This window comes from Cololabis saira, chromosome 2 (genome assembly GCF_033807715.1).
Source record: "Cololabis saira isolate AMF1-May2022 chromosome 2, fColSai1.1, whole genome shotgun sequence".
NCBI lineage: Eukaryota > Metazoa > Chordata > Actinopteri > Beloniformes > Belonidae > Cololabis > Cololabis saira.
The window spans coordinates 38,499,693-38,525,969 of record NC_084588.1 but is presented as its reverse complement, the minus strand read 5'-3'; the positions used below and the strand labels follow the sequence as shown (position 1 = coordinate 38,525,969).

The 26,277-nt window shown below is 39.7% G+C and overlaps 1 protein-coding gene across 1 annotated transcript; it reads left to right on the top strand.

Annotated features, from left to right (window-relative positions):
- Positions 1-87: 87 nt before the first annotated feature.
- Positions 88-25,866, top strand: lpin1a (lipin 1a). Its single transcript, XM_061745180.1, has 23 exons — positions 88-248; positions 6,337-6,537; positions 7,368-7,463; positions 11,150-11,246; positions 11,337-11,553; positions 13,102-13,176; positions 13,396-13,488; positions 13,668-13,773; positions 14,996-15,212; positions 16,627-16,758; positions 16,866-16,959; positions 17,958-18,157; positions 18,469-18,562; positions 18,931-19,000; positions 20,302-20,394; positions 20,582-20,637; positions 20,759-20,897; positions 22,113-22,261; positions 22,409-22,495; positions 23,252-23,404; positions 23,517-23,631; positions 23,816-23,919; positions 24,053-25,866. The coding sequence occupies exons 2-23, from the start codon at positions 6,346-6,348 to the stop codon at positions 24,225-24,227; spliced, it is 2,754 nt and encodes a 917-aa protein (XP_061601164.1). The 5' UTR covers positions 88-248; positions 6,337-6,345; the 3' UTR covers positions 24,228-25,866.
- The last annotated feature ends 411 nt before the right edge of the window (positions 25,867-26,277 follow it).

Here is a 26,277-nt window from a genome sequence, read left to right as displayed (position 1 = left end):
GCCTGTAAACAATATGTGACGTCACGCGGGCTCAGCCAATCAGGAGCGTCGGTGTTCGCTGCTCCGCGGCGGAGGAGAAATATCTCAGCTGCGGTTTTAAAAAGGAGCTGGAGCGGAGGATATTAGATCTGGTGTGATGCTGCTGCCCGCTGTCGACGATGCTTGATCTGCAGATCCGCATGCACTAAAGCTAGTGGGCACGCCGAGTGGAAAACACCCCGGAGCGAAGAGCGACGTCCTGAAATAATGTAAGCAAAGACACAGTTGCTGCCAGAAAGAACACGCTTTGACATTTGAATTAGTGTCAGTGTAAAGAGCAGTTTGCTCAGTGCTGTCGCAAATGTTCATGTTTATCTGGTTTTGTGTATTTTAATGCATGGCTGTGCGTGTGTACGCTGCAGAGCCTCACCCTGTGTGTGTGTTTGTGTGTGTGTGTGTGTATGTGTGTAGGTGTGTGTAGGTGTGTGTGTATGTGCAGATGTTTACATGTCACCACACACCATACTGCTGAAGAGGGCTGCTCATGCAACGTGTTTTATTTTATACCTTGGCTTTTTTCAGTTTCCACTTAGATGTAGAAAATATTTACTCCTATGCATGTTGTAAAAACATCAATTATAGCTTAATGACCTTTGTTATTATTATTATTATTATTATTTTTTTTATTTTATTTAATAGGGACAATGCAGGTTTACATGTGATCACATTCACTCATTACAAACAAGCCAATGTGACTGATGTTCTGCATACAGAGATTATAGCTATTGCTAGTTTCCATCTCCTGTCCCTAGTTAGGCTTTTAGTAAAAGAAAACGAAAGAAAGGAGAAAAAGAATACAAAAATACATTCAATTTTCAACATGCAAAGCTATATCCTATTTACAATTCTCAGCTTGCAAGAGAGCACCCTATTAGCGGTTACAGGTGATTAAAAATGCATACATTTCTGATTTTGCTTCAACCAGTCTTTGACATTTTTAGTAAAAACCTTAAAATCTTGAGTTGTTTTTATCTCAGTTGGCAGTGTGTTCCACATTTGAGAGCCCTTTATAGAGAACGCTGACTGCCCAAAGGAGGTCTTACGGCGTTCAACCTTACAGTTACCACTTGTTGTTCCCCTGGTGATCCTACCACTATTCTGCCTGCTAACTAACTTACATAAAACATCTGGTGCTAGATTCTGTATTATTTCCATTCAGTTGTAACAGACAGTAATCAGACTACCAGATTTGCTGCTCCAGTCATTTTAACTGGATTTAATGGGATAATCCTTCACTTCATTATGTGTAAATCCTCCCAGTTTCCTCTCTGACCTCTCCGTCACCTCACTGGTCAGTGATCTGCAGTGAAAGTCTGGTTGAATCTTTCCTAACTTTCTTATGGCCTCTGGGGACTTTTATGTTAGACACAGTGCAGTCTGACCGAGAGCTGTTCCCAACATGCCTCACTCATGGCAGCAGATATTCACAACAGTTTATTTAAATGTTTTGTTCTTTCTTTTATGGCATGTCATTGAGGGAGGCAGACTGACCCTAGGAGCGGTCTCCTGATTGGCTATTACATAGCGGACAGGCCTTGTGATTGGCCGAGACAGACAGGAGTTCTGGAAGAGTGGGCCAAGCTGTGGAGCCCTTGTCCGCATGCCTGTGTTTGTGTAGATTCTGTTTTAAAGAGAGAGAGACCTTTATCTGATGTAAATAACTGATCTTGTCCAGACCAGTAGACTTCATTAAAGCCGGATTCTATGAGATAAGAGTTAAAAGAAACACAGTGTCCTCAAAATACAACAGGAATACAGTTCAAAATATAGTCCTTAACCATGTTTTTACAACTGTTTATGAGAAGAAGTGGCTCACTGCATTCCTATCTCCTGCAGGGTGTCCCTCCTATGAGACCGGCAATACTGATTGTGCAATGTGCCGTGAATTTGGACTGGAGTATATTATTACTATATAAGAGAAGAGAGTATATACTTAACTGAAAATATTGCTTTCAAATACCAGTATTGTCATCATCTGTGATTTGGTCAAAGACAGCTGGTACTGGTCCCTCTTTTAGGCACGATTTGATCATGAGATATTAAACGCCCGGGGTGTTGAAGCACTACACTGTGGTTAGAATAGCGCATTGTAATTCATCTGACACACTTTGGCTCGTTCCTCCGTGTTCTGCTTAGGTTTAGGCTGATGTTTAGATCCGTTGCATATATGGACAACTGTTCGTAAATGCAGTTTGTGCTCATATACACGCATTAACATGGATCATCTCAGTTTCAACCATGAACTTCATTGGTTTATTTAAAGCATTACAAAATAACTTTTGCAATTATTTTGCAATGCTTGAACTGGAAGTTAAGTTGCTTTCACAACATCCAAGATTTGCTCATGTTTGCTCTGCTATTCATCACACTGTCACTCAGTGCGGTTTCATGCACATCTAAATCAAGCTATTGGCAACAATCTATTTTAGGACTAAACTGGAGTTTCAGAGAAATCCAAGTATATACACAGGAAGACAATCAATTGAGTCAGGTGCGTTCGACTCCACGATGCTAGGTGCGCCACACGCACTTTTGCGTTGGCGTTCTCCGGTTCCTTCTTTGTTGTTCATCTTCTTCTTCTCCTAGTGTGTTGATATTCTGTTTTTTGCTGTGTCGTTGTCATTACCCGATGTGAGTCGCTACCCGATGTGAGTCACACATGCGCAGTCGCGTCCAACATCATCGGCCATCTTGGAAAGCAACATACGGCAACACCACTTGGACAAACTGTCATTACGAAGAAGTAGATGGTGTTGTCATTACCCGATTATTGATTAAAATGAGCGACTTTAATTTTTTTCCATCAGCTCCATGCCTACATGGAATCCGGAAAGTTTCATCCCAGTTTGGGAAAAGCTGACAAATGGAAGATTACTCGTTCTATCTTGTCTATCAAGTCTGGCGACGTAACTGTAGTTTGTCCAAGTGGTGTTGCCGTATGTTGCTTTCCAAGATGGCCGACGATGTTGGACGCGACTGCGCATGTGTGACTCAAATCGGGTAGCGACTCACATCGGGTAATGACAGTCGTCACTTCCGGAAGGGGGAGTCCCGGGGTCGTCAGTAGCTCGGCTAAGTGTGGGTTCGGATTAGGACGCATTATGTGGCACTAACATCTCTGATCCCAGTTCGACTAAAGCCCGGCTAAGGTCTATACATGGATTTTAAAAATTTGATATCAGTCGGAATAAGGCAACAATTCAACTTTCTGTTAGTGCATGTAAACGTACTGACTTTCTCTTCTGTCATTATTTTCCTTTGCCTTTGAGTCAACATCACCATGATGTTCCCTGTAGGTCTATGAGATAGTTTCACGTGCATATGTGATCTGCCATGACGCCATGCACACTTGTCATTAAAGACAACTAAGATGGAAGTCCAAAGTAACTGTGGGTAGTTTTTGCTGACCGTAGTGGTGGGAGACTGTAAGAGCTATGAAAAAAGATACTCAAATATTCCTTCAAATTAAATGAAAACAGATTTCCATAACATGAAAAACTGCCTTGTGCTGCTTCAAGTCATGTATAAAGCTGGGTTACAATGTAAATGTAAAATCTTGTTTTTCTTAATCTAATGAAGCATCAAGTCAATTATATAACTGATATTGAGTTTTTACTGTTACAGTAATAGCAAAGTAAATAGAAGCAGCAATAAAGTGCCTGCATTCGCCTTCTGAGCTACAGTGAATGCAGTGGGATGTAAACTTGTGTGTGTAAAAGTTGTGGGTCTTACCGGACAGATCTGAACGGCTTGCTAATTTTACAGTGACTTTATTTTCAGATCTATGTGTTCCTAAAGTTGTGTTTTATGTCGGAACTTTTAAAACAGTGACTTGAGACTCTTGAACACAGAAAAGTTATACAAAAAACACTACAAATTCAGTTGGTTCAGAGCTAGCATGTTGAGGTGTTCACAAACCCAATGGAAATCACTACAATCTCCCACTAAGGGTAACTATTCGACCTTGTGTGTGTGTGTGTGTGTGTGTGTGTGTGTGTGTGTGTGTGTGTGTGTGTGTGTGTGTGTGTGTGTGTGTGTGTGTGTGTGTGTGTGTGTGTGTGTGTGTGTGTGTGTGTGTGTGTGTGTGTGTGTGTGTGTGTGTGTGTGTGTGTGTGTGTGTGTGAATGGAGGCATTTGTTTGCACGTGGGCAATGTTGACAGTGAAATCAGGGCCTCGGTATGCAGACTAACAAGAACATGTGCATGCTGTTATTGCTGAATCAGAGAAAATACCGGTAAGTTGAAATGAGAGTGAGTGAAAGGGTCAGATAGTCATGAAATCAGTGTAAAATAAACCCATATTTTAGCCCAGGGGCTGAAATATGTAACATAGCATATAACAAAAATAATAAAATATTGAACTACTCTCTTTTATGGTATTTAGTGTTGAAAAAAGTCTTGCCTTTATTTGCACAGTCAGCAAATTAATCAAAACACAATTATTTTCTTTTTGAATAAAATGGTATTCTTCCTGAAATACAGACAAAAAACTATCCACATATAAAAAACAAGTTTCTTATTAAGTGGCCCACTAAAAGAAAGAAAATATTGAAGGGGTCAGAGTGTGTTCATTGGGTTTTTAACTGGACGTCATGGTGGACTGTCGTGGGACGATCAGAACTAGGCTGTGATAAGTGACTCCTGCGGTTTGATGTAGAATAATGCTGGACAGTAGAGCAGCACAAGATCCCCAATCTGTGATACTTGGTAACAAATTGTCCTCGTGAGGGTTTTTATGTGATGACCGAAGGATGAGGCCATCTGTCCCCTACACATGCTATTATGTGTGAATGTGTGCATGTGTCCAATATTGTCTGAGTCAGCACAAGCAGGTGGCAGGTGGATATTTTAAGGTTTGCATTGGAAGGGAAACCTCTGAAACAACATCTTTTTCTACAGTTTGTACTTTCCAATGCTGGTCTCCACATAGAAAGATCCCATCTGACATTATTTATTTCAGGACCTTTGTTGTGAGGTGCCACTATTAACAACCACTTCAGGAAAAACCTCAGAGTGCTCAGTCCATGATTGAGTCAGACGGTTAATGAAGGAGGAGGTGGGGTGGAGGTGGGTTGTAAACCAGCTTGCACAGGAAGCAGCTGAAGTAGGCAAGTAAAAGCAGTTTAAATCAAGACCTCTGTAAGATTTACATTTTGAAGACAAGGGAAACATCTAATGCATCAGCAATGCATCAATGCATCAGACGTGCGGTGTCTCTGAAATCAGCTGATTTTCTGATTATGGGCTGATCTTGACGACATATCTTGTCTGAGTTAATACTATTCTTAAGTCAGTGCCTTTCACCTCAAATATTGGCTGCAAGGCCAACAAACCCCCAGTTCTAAGTAGTTGGAATATTGTTATTTACTTAATTTAAAATCATGGTCTCAGAATGGACCCACAACAACACTGCAGCGACTGTGTTTGCATTGAAATTCATGGCAATGATGCCAATAAATAATCATCAAAATGCAGTCTGTACATCACAAGTGCCTTGAAACAGCGAGTAGGGAAATGAGGTGGAAATGGTGCTGGAAGATTAACACATGAATGGCAGCTATTATGCATATTATCCCTTTCAGGTCAAATAATTGCAAAGAGGTTGTGTTTGATAAATGGTATAGCTCCCCCTAAAAATATCTGTTTACTATACACTGACACTGGTGTGGCTACAAATAAGGTAACATTTCTTTGGGGTCATTACTGTAACTGGTGCATTATCCAGACCAGCATATAGTGAAGCAGAAACAAAAGATAGAAACAAACTTCGTAATTGTTTCAGTTTTTCATGTGTCCATGTGTATTCGATAGCTTGAAATGTCAAAAGTATCAGTTTGACAAAGTATCATTCATAGTATTTAGTTAATTTGGATGTTCCTTGTTCCTTTCTGCCACCTCTTAACAACCATGCAGCCTGGTTGAATGCATTTCCCTTTCTGTCTCCATGGGGCCATGTTTTAACATTCTAGACATACAATTATTACTGATTAAAATGGGAAAACAGATAAAGCCCACAATCTTTTTTAAGCAGTCCATACGTATTTCACCAGTGGTTTTGTTTTTAGTTTTAGGGGCTTGGAATAATGGTTTCAACAACTTCCCTAAATGAAAATCCAAAGCTGGCTGATCTGTGTCTCCTCTGAGTTCTGACTAAGCTGATCAACAATGAAATAAATTGGCCGGACGCCAGTTTGGTCTTATGGTTGCTGCTATCTTACATAAAAAATACATGTGAATAAAACCTCACTTAACTCACAAATGAGAGGATTAAATATGGTTGTCTTTGCCTGTCCCCAGTTACAGACCATGAACTATGTGGGTCAGCTGGCAGGGCAGGTGTTTGTGCAGGTCAAGGAGCTGTACCGAGGACTCAACCCTGCAACGCTGTCGGGATGCATCGACGTCATCGTGGTCCGGCAGCCCGACGGCTCCCTGCAGTGCTCCCCCTTCCACGTTCGCTTCGGGAAGATGGGTGTCCTGCGGTCCCGCGAGAAAGTGGTGAGATCAGAGAGCATGCTCTGTACACCCACACTCTCACCTACCGGTACCTTTGATCTTTCCATAAAGTGTCTAAGGTTATTTGAAAGCTCCAGGTATGTTGCCTTAGCCCCAACTGGATTACTTTAATCTTTATTGATATATTTTTTTCTTTTCTAAAGTATTTGAAATACTTTGGCCTTACATAAGTAATTTGCAATTAAATGGTCTAACAAAAAAACACTTACAGAAGAAAAAGCATATAAAAGATCAAAAACCTTTAAGTTTAGACAATAGAAGAAAAACACCCATTTCTTGTGAGTAACTCAGTGACATAATTGAATAATGTGCTGATAACACTAATGAAATTGATTAATACTTTTAATAACTGTACAGGAAGTAGAGAGGATGAACCAGGATGAATCTTGGTCAGTTTTGATTTTCTGTCTAAAAACTATAATCATCCCAATACAATAACAGAAAAAAAAACAATTTACCTGTGAAGACAAAAGCTTTGTTACCTTCATAGCTTTGTTAGCTTTATAGCTCTGGTCTCCCTTATCATTGGGCATGCTCAGCAGGATGATAGTCTTTAGAAATTTGAATTAAATTTGGTATTTCAATGTTGGTAGCTTATTTATGTTTTGATGTTGTTTTTACATTAAAAGCTGTACAAACTTGCCATATTTAGCTTCTGTGTAACTAGGAGAAAACCTCTTCTGGTCACTATCCAATCAGTCACTGCATCTCTAAAGCAAATCACAAGTATTTTTGTCTTCCAAAACCCAATTGTTTTTATTCTACTCAAGATTCAATAAGGAGTTTGTTTAACTCTTAATATTGTGTTGCAGGTGGATATAGAGATTAATGGAGAGCCAGTTAACCTGCAAATGAAGCTGGGAGAGAATGGAGAGGCCTTCTTTGTCAAAGAGACGGAGAACCATCTGGTGAGTCAATAAACACACATAAATATAGAATAGGACATAGAGTTATTTGTTAATGTCAACATGACACCTTACACCGGTGCAGTTAAGATGCAGGCTGGGTCGGATTAGAGGGCATGTTCTAGTCTTTAGTCTTTGGTCTTAGTTATTTATTTCCTTTCCTTTTTTCAACCTTTTATATGCAATTCGATCTTACAGCACATGTACGTTTTCTTACTCTTTTAGTATCATTCTAACTCAAACTGGTTTTACCACCTTTACAGTAATTAAGGTGCACCCACATGTTATTACTTTGATGTTCAGGAGTAAATTGCTTGTTTTCCTGACCAGACAAGTCCATAGGAGGAACAAATGTGTAGCTATTCATTCGTAGCCTGAGATGCAGCACAGGTGGCATCAAACATCATTAGATCAGGTGGCGCTAGCACGTTTTATAAATTGTATTTATTGTTGGGTTGTTTTTTAATCGAGTGCTTATTTGTGTTCCTATGAAGTGAATATTTAAGTTGTAAGAAAATGGTTTCAGTTTTGTGGAAAAAAGAGTTTTGGACTAAAGAGAAAGAGGGAAAGAAAAACCTTACCTGATGAGTGAGACACGGACATTCTGCTGTTTTTATACAAAAGTAGTTGGAGCGCTCATGCATATGAGATGAAATGAAATATAAACAGAACAGGCCAGGACAGAAGTATCTGTTGTTTCGTGGTGTTCCGTTGGCCTGCATGACTTTAGTTTCCTGGAAATAAAACCTCAGGACAAAAGTGCAGCATAAACAGGCACTGGTCACACCAACGTCAACAGCTTTAATGTTTGAACATGTTAGCATGTACAAATAGATCTTTGTTAGATTGTTTCTTTCGCCTGACAAGCATCCAAACATGCTATGAATTGCATATGTACTGCCAAGTCAGAAGGTCGGGAATAGGTCATAACATCAGCATGTTAAAAACATAACCAAAGGTCAAAAATACAGATATCTGTAGAGAGAACATACCACGTATAAATGACAAAGGATTAAGTGAGGCACAAAGGCGCATTACAAAGCAAAACAATGTCACTAGCACTCATCCAAAGGCTTCATTTTAGAGTCCTGCGGAACTGAAAATGTGAGCGGAGCGCTGGTTGAGCAAGAGAGGGAAGGAGAGGGGCAGAGTTGGCACACGTCCACCTCATATCTGCTGGCGGTTTGGCCTCAGCCTCCTGAAGCAGCAGCTATCTGTCAAAGTCGCTCTCTGTGGAATCCAAGTACCACAGTGGAAAAAATCCTTCTTAAATGCTTTCCCCTGGCATTGACGGGGGAAGACGGTGTCACGTGGAGGTATTTGCAGCCAAATGCAAACATAACAGGAACGAGACTAAACTGGAAACATTCCTGTTTGTTTTGAAAACTGATGTTGTAAATTGATAAGTGAAGGATTTGTTGGAGGGCAGAGAGCTGGGGGGGGTTTACAGGGACGATGATAAGAAATGACAAAGAAACAACGATAAACTCTCCCACTGCTGTGCTATTCAGTCGTTTTAAGAAGTTATTTCCGAAGTGGTGAGCAATGAAAACAGCTGGCAGTGTTTCCTAATTAAGAGGAATATGTCATAATTTGAGAAGCCCTCCTCTACTTCCTCATATTAAGGATGACATCTGTCTTAGTAATCTTGCATTACTTGACTCTTGACTCAAAGAGAAGGAGCCGTTCTCCAGTAGTCAATAACTAAATTAGGACACTAATGGCTGTTGATATTAACCTCAGTCAGAAAACTTAAAATAAAATTCCCAGTATAGAATACAGATGTCTTATTGAGGCAGTTTTGCTGTTCAACCCTGTTTGTTATCCTGTTTGGGTGTAGCGTCAAATACGCTCTTTAACATAACCCTTCCTCCACAGAGGGGAAAAACACCGGAGAGCTATTTATAGCCCTGCTCGTTTTCAGCCTGTTTAGTTTGTTGGCGACAGACTCGCCCTCAGAGATGTGCTGGTCACGGATTTGGGTTTGGTCCAGACGGGCACGAGGTGGGATGATCAGATGTACATATTCTAAAAAAAAAGGGTCAGGGCTTGGATATAAAACGATTGGCCGGTAGCAGCAGCGCACTCGTAAATCACAGGGTGTTTTTCACGTTAGATCAACGGGCCCTGATGGGGGCAGCTTGAGGTCTGAATGGTTTTGGGTTATTTATCTTTCATTATTGCCGTCACTCTCTCCTGCAGCAACAGCTGAAGTTCTCATCGAATCACTTTACAGAAATCTACTTGGCATCAAGCCCAGTTGTCTGTGGCGCTCCTGCGTTTTACCCACTCCGTTTCTGCTCCTTAGGGGTGTGAAGTTAACCTAAATGACTGGTTGGGACTTGTGCAATAATACTGCAGATCCTACATTTGAAACATTAACCAGATGTCTTCATCTTCAGGCTACAGAAGCAAGTTTGCATACAGTACTTGGGGTAAAACAATAATGAATCTGGAGCCAACTTTAACTTTAATGAGAGCTTGCATGAATTTGAAATGCTTATTGAAATAATTTTCTACACTAATACAGTGTTTAATGGCAGCTGTTGGAGTCTGTAATGCTGTCATGCTGCTCCGTTGAACATAACAGAACTCAACATATGTTCTTCTTTTCCAGTCAGATAAATACTGTTTTGTCTCTGGAAGGCTGAAAATTAGACATGATTTAAATGTGTTTTCTTTGGTGCTTGTTCCCAGTAGGAGTATAGCTGAGACCAGATGTGGCCTTTTATAGCAGACATTCTGAAAAACGTCCCTTTTCCTCACCCATCTACAGGAATTGGACTGTGTTATGACACGTGCAGTGTAAAGCGTGTGTGAGTCCATACTGCTCAGATTATCTCCTTATCTAGCTCTTATTCTGCACCCCCCCTCTGTTTATTCCCTATTTGTAGCTTTAGGATTAAATCGGATCTATGTGATTTAGCTAATCTGGTTTAGTCCCAAAATTCACACTATATTATATAAACTATGGAGGAAAGAACACCCACTGCTTCATCAGTAAGTGAGAGTTTAAAACCACTCTCTGGATTGCTCTGATGTTACACACAGATATTGTGTACTTATTTCGAAGTATGAAAGTTATCCGAACTGTAAAAAACACAATAAATGTGGACATGACAGTCATATTCTGCATTTATCTCAAGGTTTTTCAAGACTGTATAGCTGCTGTTATGGTTGTGGATTCTTACTGATGTCTTACACTATTCAAAATGACATTATCATGTATCAACTCTTATTTACTTTACACCCCTTTTTAAAACTATGTTAGTCTGGCAGAACAACTTAAATGGATTTACATGCATGCTATAAAACAAATTCTTCACATATTTTTCAATGGACCTACATTTTTTTTACTTTGAGAAATTCTCAGTTAAAGCCTCTGTCTCTTTAAGGCTGAAAAACCCAGTTAGCTCAAGCTGACAAGGCTCAGTTGTTGAATAAAAAAATCTATCAGTGTGCAAGGCCGCAACTACATCATGTTGCATGTAATGTGTATATGGAAACTGGTAAATGAGACCAAATTACACATCCATGCACTTACGACCCCTTCTCGTAAATGGAATAGAATAGAACAGCCTTTACTGTCATTGTATACACAGTTATGCAACGGAAATGGTGACAAAGCATTTTTTCTTGTGATATTAATGACTTTTACCTCTTGTAATCATATCATGTGTCCTCAACAGGAAGTGGTTCCATCCTATCTCGCAACATCACCCATCCTGTCACCAGGACAGGATTTGATGGCGTCTGAGTTGAGCAGGGGCAGTTCCCGTCACCACGGTAGGCTGAGCAGAAAAAAACCCGAAAGACAGAAATGCTGGAATTTGCACTTTTGGGACAATAATCATTCTCCTCTTTCTGTATGCTAAGACAACATCCCTTCCGGCTCGCTTCCTGTTCAGAACCTCGGACCAAATCATGGTGATGGGGGGTCAACCAAGAAGAGGAGGAAGAGGAGGAAGAAGGCAAGGCCAGAGGGAGGATCGGGAGGAAGGAGAGAGGAGGATGGAGACGAGTTCTCAGAGGACGAGGACATGTTCACTATTGACCTGAGCTCAGATGAGGAAAAGGAGGGAGATGGCAGCAGGTGTGTACCTGAGAACATTTGTTGGTGTACAATACAATACAATACAATAAGCAGCCTTTTTTTGGTTTCTTTATCTAGACGTGTGCCAGACATCTCTCTTCCAATGGGCATCTACAGGACTGTCTCAGAAAATTCTAATATTGTGATAAAGTCCTTTATTTTCTGTAATGCAAAAATGTCATACATTCTGGATTCATTACAAGTCTTTTATTATTTTAATATTGCTGATCATGGCTTACAGCTTAAGAAAACTCAAATATCCTATCTCAAAAAAATTTGAATATCCTGGGAATCTTAATCTTAAACTGTAAACCATAATCAGCAATATTAAAATAATAAAAGGCTTGCAATATTTCAGTTGACTTGTAATGAATCCAGAATGTATGACATTTTTGTTTTTTTAATTGCGGTACAATAAATAAAGAACTTTATCACAATATTCTAATGTTCTGAGACGGTCCTGTATGTATGTTATAAGATACCTGCAATCAGATAGATAGTTCCCCCAAAGTCAGCTTGTTGGCGATCCAAACTGATGGGTTATAGCCTTGGTAACGTCAGTATATTTATGTAGTTATTCAGAGCATGTTAGGTTGCACTTAGCCTAAAGCCACTCTATTACTCAGCTTCACAGATCTGCTGGCATCACTGAAATGATTGTTATTCTTCTTTTAATTGTGATTAAAAAGCATTTAGACTCTGAAGGGAACGCACCATCAGTAATGCCACATTTGACCACATGGGGGCAGCAAATTACAAAAATGGTCAAAGGTCAACCCCTGATTTAAGTCAACAGAGTGGACCTGTAGCCCAAAATAGCATTACAACATGTCCCAGACTGTCCTCACTCATTAGTACAGTTAGTTCTCTTTTGACAGCACAGTAGAGCTCTATGCCTGCATGTGGTAAGAAGTGTTAATTGCTACATCAAATAGCTTTAAATTCCTTGAAAATTAGCTTTTAAGTTTTGTCTGGTATTTTTCCTTTATTGTTTTGGTTTAACCTTGGCTCATTGACCAACATGATCCAGGTCTTGCCAGTTCAGTGAAATCATTTCAGTGGAGCAAATCACTTACTTATAACTGTTAAGTAATTTAATGTGTTAGAGTACAAGTTGGTGCACGTTACTGTTTTTGTGTGAAGCCCTTTGAAAAGCGTCCCTGCTGTTGGATGAGCTCCAGTGGTTCGTCCTGTTCCCACAGTCTTCCCTGTCTCATTAAAATAATGGCGGACAGAGTGCAGGGGTTCTGAGCCTTCTTTAGATAACTCACTCCACAGGGGGCTCGGAAAACCCTTCAATCCCTCAAATACATCTCCTTCATCTCCTGCATCATATTGTAACTGATGAGCATATTTTCTCAGCAGCTTTGAAATGTTTGGTTTCACACAATCAAAGCTAAATATGTTAAATATGACGTGAATGGACAAATGGTCTGTATGGATTTGCAACAATGCTGGATTTAAATATTACGGTGTGCGTCGTGAAACAGTTGTACAATAATGAGTTTGAGTTGAAGCTGACAGCTTTATGTTTATATTTGTCATCAGACCTTCGTACAGAGACCTGAAGTCTGCAGCAAACACCAACACGCACCCCATCACCAACTGGACTCATGCACAGAGGTATGACTACGATACACAAACACACACACAGAAAAACATCATATATCATACATATATTACTTCATTAAATTCTTGTTCCCTGACTTACCTGCCTTTAAACGATCTCTTATACACGCCTTAAGCAACTTCTTCTCTCACAATAAGATAATTATATATAATTAACGTTGTCTCTCTTCTCCTTTTTTCTGTTCTGCCTGTTTTTCTTTTGGATCACTGCAGTAATGCGATTAAAGAGAGTCTCTCCATCCCTCAAGCCTGTGGTCTGTCCATCTCTTGTCCACAGAGGACATCTCAGTTCCCTTCTCTTGTCAGGTATCATTTTTATTTCCAGCCTCTCTGTAGAAATGTAATATAAAAAAGTACACATGCTAGAGGACAGAGCAATGCTTTCTTTTGCTGTAGTATCGTAAAGCCCATAAATCATGGTACCTTATTTGAAAAATTAAGGAAGACAAGCTGTACTTAATTGTATGATTTCGCTTCATCGGCAGTCGAGATGATTCGCGCTCATCAACCCCAAAGAGCGACTCAGAGCTGTCCAATCAGGTGAACCCTGAGATGTTGTGGACCTGGGGGGAACTGCCACAGGCTGCACAGGTACACACACACGCACACACACATGCGCACACACACACACACACACACACACACACACACACACACACACACACACACACACACACACACACACACACACACACACACACACACATACAGCATATCATTGTCATTGTCATGACATGATTTCCTGAAAAAGATGGATGTTTCTTAGATACAACAAACTGAATTCACCAATTTCTTAATTCCTTTGAACTTTTATCAGATGCAGTCATAAAGAAAATGGTTGTCAATGTCTTTTTTGAGAATCTTCATTGTATTTAGACAAAATAAACAAACAGAAACAGACAAAAAACAGATTTTATTTTACCATTATATTACATGATCCTGCTGCTTTTAAGCATTTGGGAAACAGAGGATACAGAGTTTTGCCTTTTTACATGAAGAATTGGTGTCATGTAAATACATGAGCTTGAAATATTAGCTTGTTCATCTTTGGCCAGTTCTTCTTTAATGATCCAGATTTGAACTGGGGTCAGATTTGGACGGCAGACAAGGCCAGTCAAGTCCGGGTAGACTGTGTAGGAACATCTGGCATCGTCTACCCGAAGAACCACAGACCCCCTGAGAAAAGACTGTGTCAATGATCAATGATACATGACCTCATTTGCACATTTTGCTTCTAACAACCTGGTTGTTTCTTCTCATCTGACAAGTACATTTTTCTCAAAACAAAAAAAAAGAAATGTGGACTTGTCACAGAGCAACCAACAACTCATCAGCTCTGCAGCACAGAGTTGATATAAGGCCTCTTCTCTGTGGTTCAGATCACATTTTTGGATGCAGAGTTAGACTCTGATGAGTGATTATGGTTTTCCAAGGTATTGCCAAGCCCATGCTACACTGGTTTAATTGATCATTGATTTTCTGACAGTTTGGCAGCATGTGGCGATCCCTGACCCATTTTTCTTGGAAAAACTAAGCCTTTCATAAATTCATAGATGCTTTTTTATACCCAACTCTGACACCCTCAACTGCCATCAATTGTAAAATCTTCCACAAAAGTGTTTAGTCCATATTTTATAAACCTTTCTGCCTCCAAAACAGCAGATTTTAGATTTAGTTTTTACACGTTCCGTTCTGCACAGATTAGACAAACGACTGCGTAACTTGTTTCACAGGGAATAACACAGAATAACTGAGAGAAACCTGCTGCAGAACAATAAATTGTTAAGACTTTTTGCCTCTCTTTCTTCTGCAGCCAGCCTTCCTGGCGTCCCACCAGAAGCAGGATTCTGCTGCAGCAGTCTCCATCCCAGTGACTGCCAGCACTCACTTCAGGGCCATCGGCAACACCGGGCCTTCCACCCCGACTCTCTACAGCGCCCAGACGGGGGAGAGCGCTGCCCTGGAAGGGGACAAAGACACTGAGGAAAACAGAAGCAAAGCTGTTAAGTCAACTTCTGGAGAAGAACATGGTAAATATAGTCAGTCTCCACAGTGGTCACAGGGAGCAAAAACGGCATTCTGCTTTGGAAAAAGTACATCATCATCACTTGATTTAAAGTGTTATTGTAACTTTCCTGGAAACCTGGACAAAACTACAACTAAAGTTAAACTATGTTCTGTAAAAACAGCATCATGTCCAGAACTGTTTGTCTGTTCTGTTTGTCTCCTGTGGGAATAATCTCTCCAAAAGTACAAATGATTGGAGTGATTTAAGGATAACACCCTTAGAGCTTCAGCTGGATCAGTTTGCAAGTTATAAACAACTTAAAACTTTTCCGCAAGTTTAAAACGTTAGTGACCTCCAGTGGTTGTTGTGTGGATAGACCACTGACTGTCTGACTGCTCTCACCTGCACACGTTTAGCGCTGTGGAGCAAGCCCAGCACTCATTTATTTATGTTTTTGTTTATTGATGCAATGTTTGTGTGAGTGGTGCAGGCTGCAAAACAAATTTGCCCCAGAGGGATAATATCGATATCCATGATCTTTTTTTTTTTTTACTTTGTTTTTATTAGGCAACTTCACATAGAATACAATATCCACATATTACAACTGTTAACTTTTTTTTTTATACATACTCAGCTACATAAAAAAAATAAATAAATAAAATACAGTATATCCCTACACACATCTCCATACACATAAGTATCCACAGTAGCAGCATGAAGGCAGCGTCGGACAATACAAACAAAAACAAAAACGGGCCAGGAGGTCTGGTGGGAAGTGTAGGACAGAAAATTACCGAATTATAATGGTTTGAGTCTATTGCTTCATTAATAGGGGCATTGCAGGGCTCCATCTCTTACAAAATATATCCAATTGCAGTCTCAAAGAATAAGTAATTCGCTCCATTTGGTAGATGTCCCTTACTTTCTCCACCCACAAGCTATACGTGGGCGGATCTGGTTTTAGCCAATTTATAGTAATGCATTTTATAGCCGCTGTAAGTAGTATATGCAATAGATATGTTTTAGCTCTGCTCCCCAAACCCTCCGGTATAGCTCCCAGCAGCATCACCACAGGGTCGACTGTGACAGGCTCATCGAAAACTCGTTTCAATGCTTCAGATACCTCCAACCAGAAGGGTTTTAATTTGGTACAGGTGCAGAATATATGAGAGTGGTTCCCGATGTGTGCCCCACATTCCCTCCAACATACATTTGAATAATTTTGACCCATTTTGGCCACTATTTGAGGTGTCCTAAAGAATCTGGATATTACTTTCCACTTAAATTCCCTCCAGGTATTGGAGTTGGTGCTACTTCTATGCCTAACTCAGCCTCCCATTTTTCTTTTATAGATATCCATGATCTTTGATCCTTGATTCACATCCTACATCAATGGATACTTAATGAATCCAAGTCAATGCCATATTCACTCACAGGTAGAGACATGGAAAGCGCCGAGATGGAGGGTTTAATGGCCTGTTCTCCAAGGATTGTCCCAGATCATCTGGACGAAAGCAGGAGCAGAGGAAGTCCCATCAGAAGAACCGATTCTCCATCCAAGAGGAAAGGTATCATCAGCGTTTTTGCTCACAAACGATTCAAACGTCTTAATAAACAGAAAGTGTCTTCATCTTTGGCTTCCGTTGCTGATGAGGTTTGATCTTGTCACGCCTAGAAAAGAGAAGCCAGCACCTGGGCACTGACGGCATATATCTGGACGACATTACAGACCTCGAGCCGGAAGTTGCTGCTCTCTACTTTCCTAAAAAGTATGGTAACAAACATGTTGTTTCATTTACTTACATGCATGCATCTTATGGACACAGCATTATTCACTCTGCAGTGGATGTAATAAAAGTCCTGAGTGTTGCTCAATTAGAGGGGAGCAATGCCCAGGACTGTCTAGGTATGAGCACTGAGTGATAAAATGGGTAAAAAATCGGGGATAAAAAAAAAAAAAGATTTATTGAATATTGTCTTGTTTTTACAGAACTACTGATGTTTTGTCATTGATTTAATATGAATGATAGCGTGTCCCTGTTCTAACTAATCATTGGTATCCTATTAACCCAATGAATATGTGCAGTATGATAATATATCAATATAAGTAACTTTAGTACTGATTACTTAGGTACTACAGTATAAGCCAGGGGTCGGCAACCCAGAGCCTAGCGCAACCCTAGTGGCTCCCTGGAGCTTTTTCGAAAATGTTTGACCTTTTTTTCTTCTTTTTTTCTCTTTTTTTCCTTTTTTCACTTTTTTCTCTCTTTTTCTTCCTTTTTCCTTTCCTTTTTAATCTCGACATTTCGACTTGTTTCTCGCAATTTAGACTTTTTCTCGTCATTTCGACTTTTTTCTCGAGATTTTGACTGTTTTCTCAACATTTCGACTTTTTTCTCAAAATTTTGACTTTTTTCCTCGACATTTCGACTGTTTTCTCAACATTTCGACTTTTTTCTCAACATCGTGACATTTTGACTTTTTTCTCGAAATTTTGACTTTTTTCTCGACATTTCGACTTTTTTTCTCGAAGTGCATAATGAAAAGCTTATACAAGACTTTTCATTTTTTGCGGCTCCAGACATATTTGTTTTTTGTGTTTTTGGTCCAATATGGCTCTTTCAACATTTTGGGTTGCCGACCCCTGGTATAAGCAATTACAGTACAGTTTAGGTGTTTTTCTTTGAAAGCATGATATTATTAAAATGTCTTTCCCTACTTTATGTAAGGGAACAAACTGAGATTTTCCGTTTGTGTGTCTGCTCAGCGACGGGGGGAGCAGTTCACTGAAGGCGGAGTCAGAGATGATGATGATGGGGGTCAGGAGTGCTAACCAGTCCCCTCAGTCAGTGGGCAGCAGTGGCGTGGACAGCGGCGTGGACAGTCTGGTGGACCACATCAGCGAACTGCCTCATGTTGCCATTTCTCTGTGCGGAGGTCTTACTGACAACGTGGAGATCACAAGAGGTAAGATAAGTGACCCGCAGGGAGGAAGTGACGTGTGATGCTGAAATACCAGAAGCTTCAGCAGTTTAAAAGAAATGAAGGAGGGCCACTTGTTATGGCTCTTGATGTTTCTTTAAAGCGGCAGAGCAGATGGTAACATGTTTAAAATGTGTAATATGACCATTAGAAAAAGAAAAAGTTGTGTTTACTTTTTGACTTAAGCAATGTCTGGATCGTTTATCCGTAAGCTTTTATCGACAGTATAAACTAACTGTCTTTAACTTGTTTGTCCGTGTGTTCGTCCTGCTCCATGTTTGTGTTTCATGACACAGAGCAGTTCCTGGAGAGGAAGATTTCCTTCCAGCAGTTCTCTGAAAATCCTTCTGTTATCGATGACCCAAACCTGGTGGTCAAGATCGGGAACAAGTACGTACAACTATTTCTGCACTTACTTTCTGATAGATTTTTATCAATATGCATCAACAAGTTAAAATTTTAAAACGGCCGACTAAAATATTCTGTTTATAATAATGTCAGTTTGTTTTAGACACATCTAATATAAAGCATCATGTAAGTTTCTAAAGAACTTACAAAATGATTGTTGTCTTTTAGAAGTGCTTTTGATCACTTCTGTCAAACCCCACATGGAGAATTTCTTTCCCAAAACTTTGAACCAATATTCTAAATATCTTTTGCACAGACATCATAATTCCACATTTTAAGTGGAGTATGTGAGCTTTCCTTTACAGATGAGTGTGTGAGTAGTGAAGGACTGACGGTGTCATGTGTTGTAGGTACTACAACTGGAGCACAGCAGCTCCTGTCATGTTGGCCATGCAGGTGTACAAGAAACCCCTGCCGCAGGTAACACAACACACTGCTACATGCTGGTCAGTGGGAAGTCACATTTGATTCCTGCATTTTATTTATTATATAACATACATTCAGCAACATTGGCTGAATAAGTAAAACTCTAAATCGGAAAAGTTCTATTGCTGTATAAAGTGGAAAAAGTGGAAAGAAAGAACACATTTTCTACAATTATTTATTTATTTATTTTTTTTAATTTTTAATTTATGATATTTGTGAAGTTATTTCTTGGAAAAAGGGGTAGATCAGAAAAGATTCTTCTTCTTTCTGCTCCCTTTTCATTCACAATTTAAGAACATTTGTATTTGTATTGAATTGTTTTATTTTTTTGAATGAAATAAAGAATAAAAGAATGAATGAATAAATGAATGAGATAGTTTATTCTGTAATAATGCAGTTATTTATTTACTGAATTATTTTTTTATTTTTATTTATTTTTTGGCTTATAAGATCTGGGTGTAGCTCAGATCTTGTGTTTGCGCTGTTTTGAAACCGCCCTGCATCACTTTTCTCCTGTGCGCTCCCAGCACTTTGAATGAATCAGACGCTTCACTTTGTTTCAGTTTTGCTGTTTGCAGACGTCCTTTTGTTGTTTCATGAAAACGCCACTCAGGGCTTACAACTAAAGTTTCTTTGGACTCATCTCTGCCTCTCATATTCAGTAATTTCCATGAATGTGTTATATAATGTAATTAATTACATATTTAACATGACCCCCACTTAACCAAGAGCTCTAACCCACAGTAGTGTTGGCCGTCAGTGAAATATTGCACTGAATCTGCCCTAACACTTGAATAACTGTATGTCTTTGTCCACCTTCTGTATTTGTTTCCCCTTTTATTTATATACATCATTTTACTCACCATCTGATTTATGTTTATTAAGTGTTGGTGTTTAAGTAATATGTTTTCTGCCTTTGGCCTGTTCTCGTACTGCCTCCCGGGTCTGTTTGGCCCCAGCTCTTCCCAGCCTGTATGACGTTATTTTGCTCTGCTCGAGTCTCGGTTGGAGCATGTTTTAGTTGTTGCCTTGATTCTTTGCCATCATGGTCCGTGTCCAGCTGGCATCTATCCATAATACTCAAAAGTCTCTACTTCCCATGCTTTGATTACACACTTTGTGTTTGCACGTCTTCATATTTTCACCTCCAGCCGCCTGTATTTTTCTGGAGTTCAGTCAAATGTTTTTTTTTTATTATTTCCCTTTTGTCTCGTTGATCTCATTTGCTTTGTGCTTGCCAGTTTTAAGTTGCATTTTCAGTCAGTTTTGAGTTGTATGTGCGTCACTGTCTTCAGGAGTCAGTGGAGAACATCATGAAGGAGAAGATGCCCAAGAAGGGAGGACGCTGGTGGTTTTCATGGAGAAGCAGGAATAGCGACTCCAAGTCGGTCAGTTCACAGATAAAACTTGTTGTTGGTGAGATTTAATTAGTCCTCAGCTTTAATTATGTACACTGAAAAACTGTGAAGCCATAGGGAGGTAGGGATTTAGATTCCTTAGAATAATATGACTTCCTCAACATCAGCCCATAACGCTTCAGCGGACTGAGCAGGTCGTGACCTTTGTGCTCTTTAGGAGTCCGTGACGGGAGCCGGAGGAGACAGCTCACTCCCTACGGTCTCAGTGGACAGGTGACTGTTCAACTTTCTTTTTTTTTTGCTGGTCTAATTTTCACATTACTATGTAAACTCCTTTATGTCATCAGTTTTCCTCTTGTACCAATGTGGATGTTTTGGTGGTTTTTTTTTCTAGGTTGAAGGATGAATCTTCCTCAAGTGATGACGAGCACAGATCATCCAGTCAGGTGTCAGGATCCTGTCAGTCAGACACCGTTCCGGGTCCCAGTAGCGTCTGTTACAAGAAGACTCTGCGGCTCACCTCAGAGCAGCTGGTATGCTGGTTATTCCTATTGTTGGTTTTATTGAACTCAGTGGAGACCAGTTATTTTATGTGCTTTGAAGGTCTGTGGTGAATAACGTGATCACTGATCAGATTGATATCTCTGCTTGCAGCCTACATTGTCCTCTGTTTACTGAGAGCTACTCTGTGGAGATAAACTTTTGGAAATTGTTTCCAAAAACAAAATGTTGCTACATTGGATATTCTCATTCAGTTCAAAGGCAAAAGTTTAACTGGACCAGGAAAAGTTGTGGATAATATTTTGCGTGATTGACAGTCTGAAGAATGTATGAATGTATGAAGACAGTCTCATAAATTGTGTTATAACCAGTACTCGAGTTGAGGGGGGATGGGATCCCCCCCTGAAATAAAAACGGCCAAAATCATCCCCCCTGTAAAACTGCCATCCCCCCTTTCCATCCCTTATGTCATTTCATCAATGAATGTGGTTTTACTGCTATTTCAACATTTAGAGTCATCACCAGAAAAATAACTTATTTGACAATTTTCACCTGTTTCAAGTAAATCTTCACTTGAAATAAGTAGAAAAGTCTGCCAGTGGCACAAGATTTATCTTCTCATTACAAGCAAAAAAATATTGTTCCACTGGCAGATTTTTCTACTTATTTCAAGTGAAAAACTACTTGAAACAGGTGAAAATTGTTGTTTTTTCCAGTGATGAGTCTTGTTTTAAGTGTAATGAGATTTTTTTTACTAAAATGAGACATTTTAACTAGAATTAGGACAAATATTCTTGTTAAGATTTTGAGTTTTTGAAGTGATCCATTTTACTTATCCTGTGAAGGACAGAGTCATATTGATAAGTTCAGAAAACTGTTTTTTATTGTTGTGTTTTGATGTATTTGATGTAAGCCCAGTGGATATTTAAAGCTTACAGAAGGCTGCATTTAACTGCTGCTATGTCATTCCTGCAGTATTTCTGCAGGTGTTTTGGTCAGTGCTATTATTTGTAATATATTATATTATTTTTAATCAGCACAAATTATCTGTCCCCATATGATAAAATCCACCATCCCCCCTGATTTTTTTTTTTTACAACTCGAGTACTGGTTATAACACCATGTGTTCCTTATTTAAAGGCTGTAACACTACATATATAACCTGAAAACTTCTTAACCTTTCTCATCCTCCGCGTTTACCGCTTGCTTAACTTGGTGTACGTTGTGTGTACTTGTGCTTGTTACAGGCGAGCCTGCAGCTGAAGGAAGGGGCCAATGAGGCGGTGTTCAGCGTGACCACCCAGTATCAAGGCACCTGCCGCTGCAATGGCACAATCTTTCTCTGGAGCTGGGATGACAAGATAGTCATCTCCGATATAGATGGAACCATCACCAGGTAACAGAAGTTCCAGCAGTTCCAGCTTATTACCAGTAGATGTCAGACTCCCTCCAGATTTGGGGTTTGATTTCTCTTGCATGTGAAAGACCATGGAAGTGAGCAATATGGGATATTAACCACTGAATGTTGCTTCCCCTGTGTTAGATCTGACACCCTGGGCCACATCCTCCCCACGCTGGGTAAAGACTGGACCCACCAGGGGATTGCAAGGCTTTACCACAAAGTCAGCCTGTGAGTGTGGTCTTTTATTCACTGTTTACTTTGCTTACGGTACAGTAGGGGTGACCGCTTTCTGTCGTTCATGCTGGGTCTTCAAGGTTGCACGCAATAAGTAAAACCATATACCGTATTTTCTGGACTAGAAGCCGCTACTTTTTCCATAGGTTTTGAACCATGCGGCTTATACAAAGGTGCAGCTATTCTGTGGATTTTTCCACCGCTCGGTGCGCTCTAACCGGAATTAGAATCAAAACTAAGACAAAATAAATGCAAAGAAGAATACACTACTTATTCTTTAGCAGATAGAAGTAGGTAGAAGCAGATTTCAAACAGATTAATGGATAAATAAATACCGTTATTTTTTTTTGGTTCTGTCCCGTTTTAATCAGCAAAGTTGCTGCCGTGTTAAAAGACACTGTTAGGAAAGGATCTATTTAGGTACAAACATGTACATCATTTACAGTTCATAATCATTCTGTACACGTAGTAAATATCTAATCTAACAACATAAATATCTGCGGCTTGCATATCTTTTTTTTCAAATAGAGAGGATGCGATTTATATGCAGGTGCGGCTTGTATATCTTTTTTTATTATTTTTTAAAAAAATAGAGCGTATGCGGCTTATATGCAGGTGCAGCTTATAGTCCAGAAAATACAGTATATTTACACACAACATTCATAAACTTACCGCTCAACAACTTAATTTTAGCGTCTTTTTAGCAGAAATGTAGTACATTTGAGTGAAAGTCTTTTTTTCCTGTCACAGGAATGGATATAAATTCATGTACTGCTCAGCAAGAGCAATCGGCATGGCTGATATGACGCGAGGCTACCTGCACTGGGTCAACGAGAGGGGAACCGTGCTGCCAATGGGCCCAGTTATGCTCAGCCCCAGCAGTCTGTTCTCTGCCTTTCACAGGTCCAGCACACTCAACATGTACACAATTGTTGGATTTGTTGCTGTCATTGTTTGATTCTGAGCATCGTGAACATCAGTGAGCCTTATCCTGCTTTTTATGTTTGTCGTGCAGGGAGGTGATTGAAAAGAAGCCAGAGAAGTTTAAGATCGCGTGTCTCTCAGACATCAAGCACCTTTTCCATCCCAACACTGAACCTTTCTATGCTGCCTTTGGCAACCGAGCTACGGTGAGATCACTGGACACAAACACGTGCACGTGCAGACTTGCTGACAGACATACTGAAAACCTCTTGTCAACATTTTGTCACATTCGTATTTCTGAACAACTTAATGCAGATGGTTGTTCCTATTTTTTTTTTCCACCTTAAGACATTTTGGGATGCTGATTGTTTTGAGTGTGTGCCATTTCAGGATGTGTATTCCTATAAGGAGGTGGGCATTCCTCCCAACAGGATTTTCACTGTCAATCCGAAGGGGGAGCTAATACAGGAGCATGCCAAAACCAATATTTCCTCGTAAGCAACATTGTCTTGTTTCTCATTTCCATCCATGCAAACTTACTGTGAACACATGTGCATGCGGATGATTACACGTCTCAGTTTCATCTTTGCACAGTAAACTCCTAAAGCCCTTGTGTGTTTCCCTTAGCTATGGACTTCTTTGTGATATGGTTGACCACGTCTTCCCGGTGCTGGGTGGAGACGAGGAAGCCGACTTCCAACGCTCTGATACTTACGACCAGTGTAATTACTGGAGTAAGCAGCTTCCCGATGGAGCCGATCGGGAAGAGGAAGAAGACGCGCAACCTCTTGAAGCGAGCTGAGGAAGCCCATCAGATCCAGCAAGAAGGCTGCTTCGGTTCTGTCCACATTACAACCACAAGGCCAGTGGTTTAAATCTGTCCGCTTAGCTCAGAAGTGATCATTTTAGAGCCCCTAGGCATGTTGGATATAACCAAAAAGCTTTTCCTAAATGGAGAATATAGGTAGCTCTGAAGTACAAAGCTGAAACTAATAAGTAACTGTGACTACTGATTTGAACTTATTGAATGTCTTTCTAAATCCCTCATTATCAATAATAATGCTCTCCTCCTGCACTGAGAACACAAGGACTTCTACAAACTAAGGAAAATAATACAGTGTATGTACAAATTACAAAAAAAAGAAGAAGGAAATATGGAGGTATAAGCAAAATAATACTGATGAATTAGAGCAGCTGTTTGGAAGTTAAACTTCCTTATGCTTCATCGTTAAGCAGAGTTAACCAGGATTATATCAGATGTTTGTGCACTGACTCACACCTACACTTGCATTATATACACAACACAGACAATACACTGCACTGCCACATCATATCCTTTACTTACCTGAGAGTCTTTCAACTGGTCATCTTGCTCTCTGTAGTCAGAGTTAAAGGTTACAGTTACACTTATAACCCCAAATAAGTGGGCAACTGATTTTTAAATCTTTTTTCTACACCACCTGCAACTAAAATCTTTTTAGTTTAGGTTGTACATGGTCCAATACAAGTATGCAGGTCGTCCTCTCTGATGTCATTATGAACACTCTGCAGACGAAGATTACACAACAGTAAAACCATCCAGTTGATGCAAAAAAAAAAAAAGAAGAAAGAAAGAAAGGAAAATGAAGGAAACACAAAGGGTACGCACTGCAGTCATGCTCTGTACCCGACTCCCGTGCAGGTTGAGCTAAACGTGTGTGGTCGTTTGACCGTGCAACTGTGAAACATGTGACCACTGCACTTTCTTTTTTCAGGTTTCAGTGACTATGTTCAAGTTCAATGTAGGAAAATGCAAAAAAATCTGTCTGTGTTATTTCAATATTTATAAATGTGCAAATAAGGCAACTCTGGTAATATGTAAGAATGTAACAAAAAATCACTCATCATTCTAATAACTAATGCCCATCAATGCAATTATTTAATAGACTTATGGAGGACTAAGATCATGTATTTTTATGTTTTGAAATGTTATTGCGCTGATCAGTATGACTTGTGTTCAGCACTTACCTCTCCTGTTGTGGAGACTTAGTTGCTTTTACAATGATCTATTTTTTCTATATGTATTGTGTTTTATGTGCAACATATTTGTATCCTCTGATCAAATCACATAACCATTCTGTATTTATGCAAGATGGAAGGTTGTTGGTATTTTTGATTTTACTAAAGTAGAAGCAAACCACTGTAAATATTAATACTTTATATTTCTCTGACCATCCAAAGTGACAATTTCAATAGCTCTTACAATCTAATATGTTTTTCAAAACACTGTTACTGGTGCTCGTTCAAATGCCTGTGCAAGCAATTTAATGTATTACTGGAACTCTCTTCAGTAACCACTTGTGTTCAACATGTGTACTCTAAAGCAATAGATCAACATGCAGTATTTCAGAAACATGATTGACAGCCTCTTTACTCAATTTGGTGCCAATGGAGGATCAAAAGAAGAATTTTAGTTTTGAGTCTGACTCAGCTATGTGGTGTATGTACATGGGATTGGATTCTGTACCGTGGTTTTGACTTTGCCTAAATGAAAACTAATCAGGGATGAACCTTTTATTGAATCTAAAACTGTTAACATACCTGTGGGATTAAAATGACACATGCTGTCGTAATGTTAATACATATACTTGTGGTTGTAATGAAATACTGATCTTTCAGGGAGTATTTCACTTTCAGAAAATGAGAAAAAGAAAGCAGAGATTACCATGTGTCCAAACTGTTGTAATAATTATGAGTTAATACTTTCTGTGAAAGATTTATTAAAACTCAGTCTGTCTCTATGTTTGCTGCTTTTGTCCATGTAAAGGTTTTCTTTTGGCACGACACAGCAGTCAGTGTGCAGTGCAACCTAT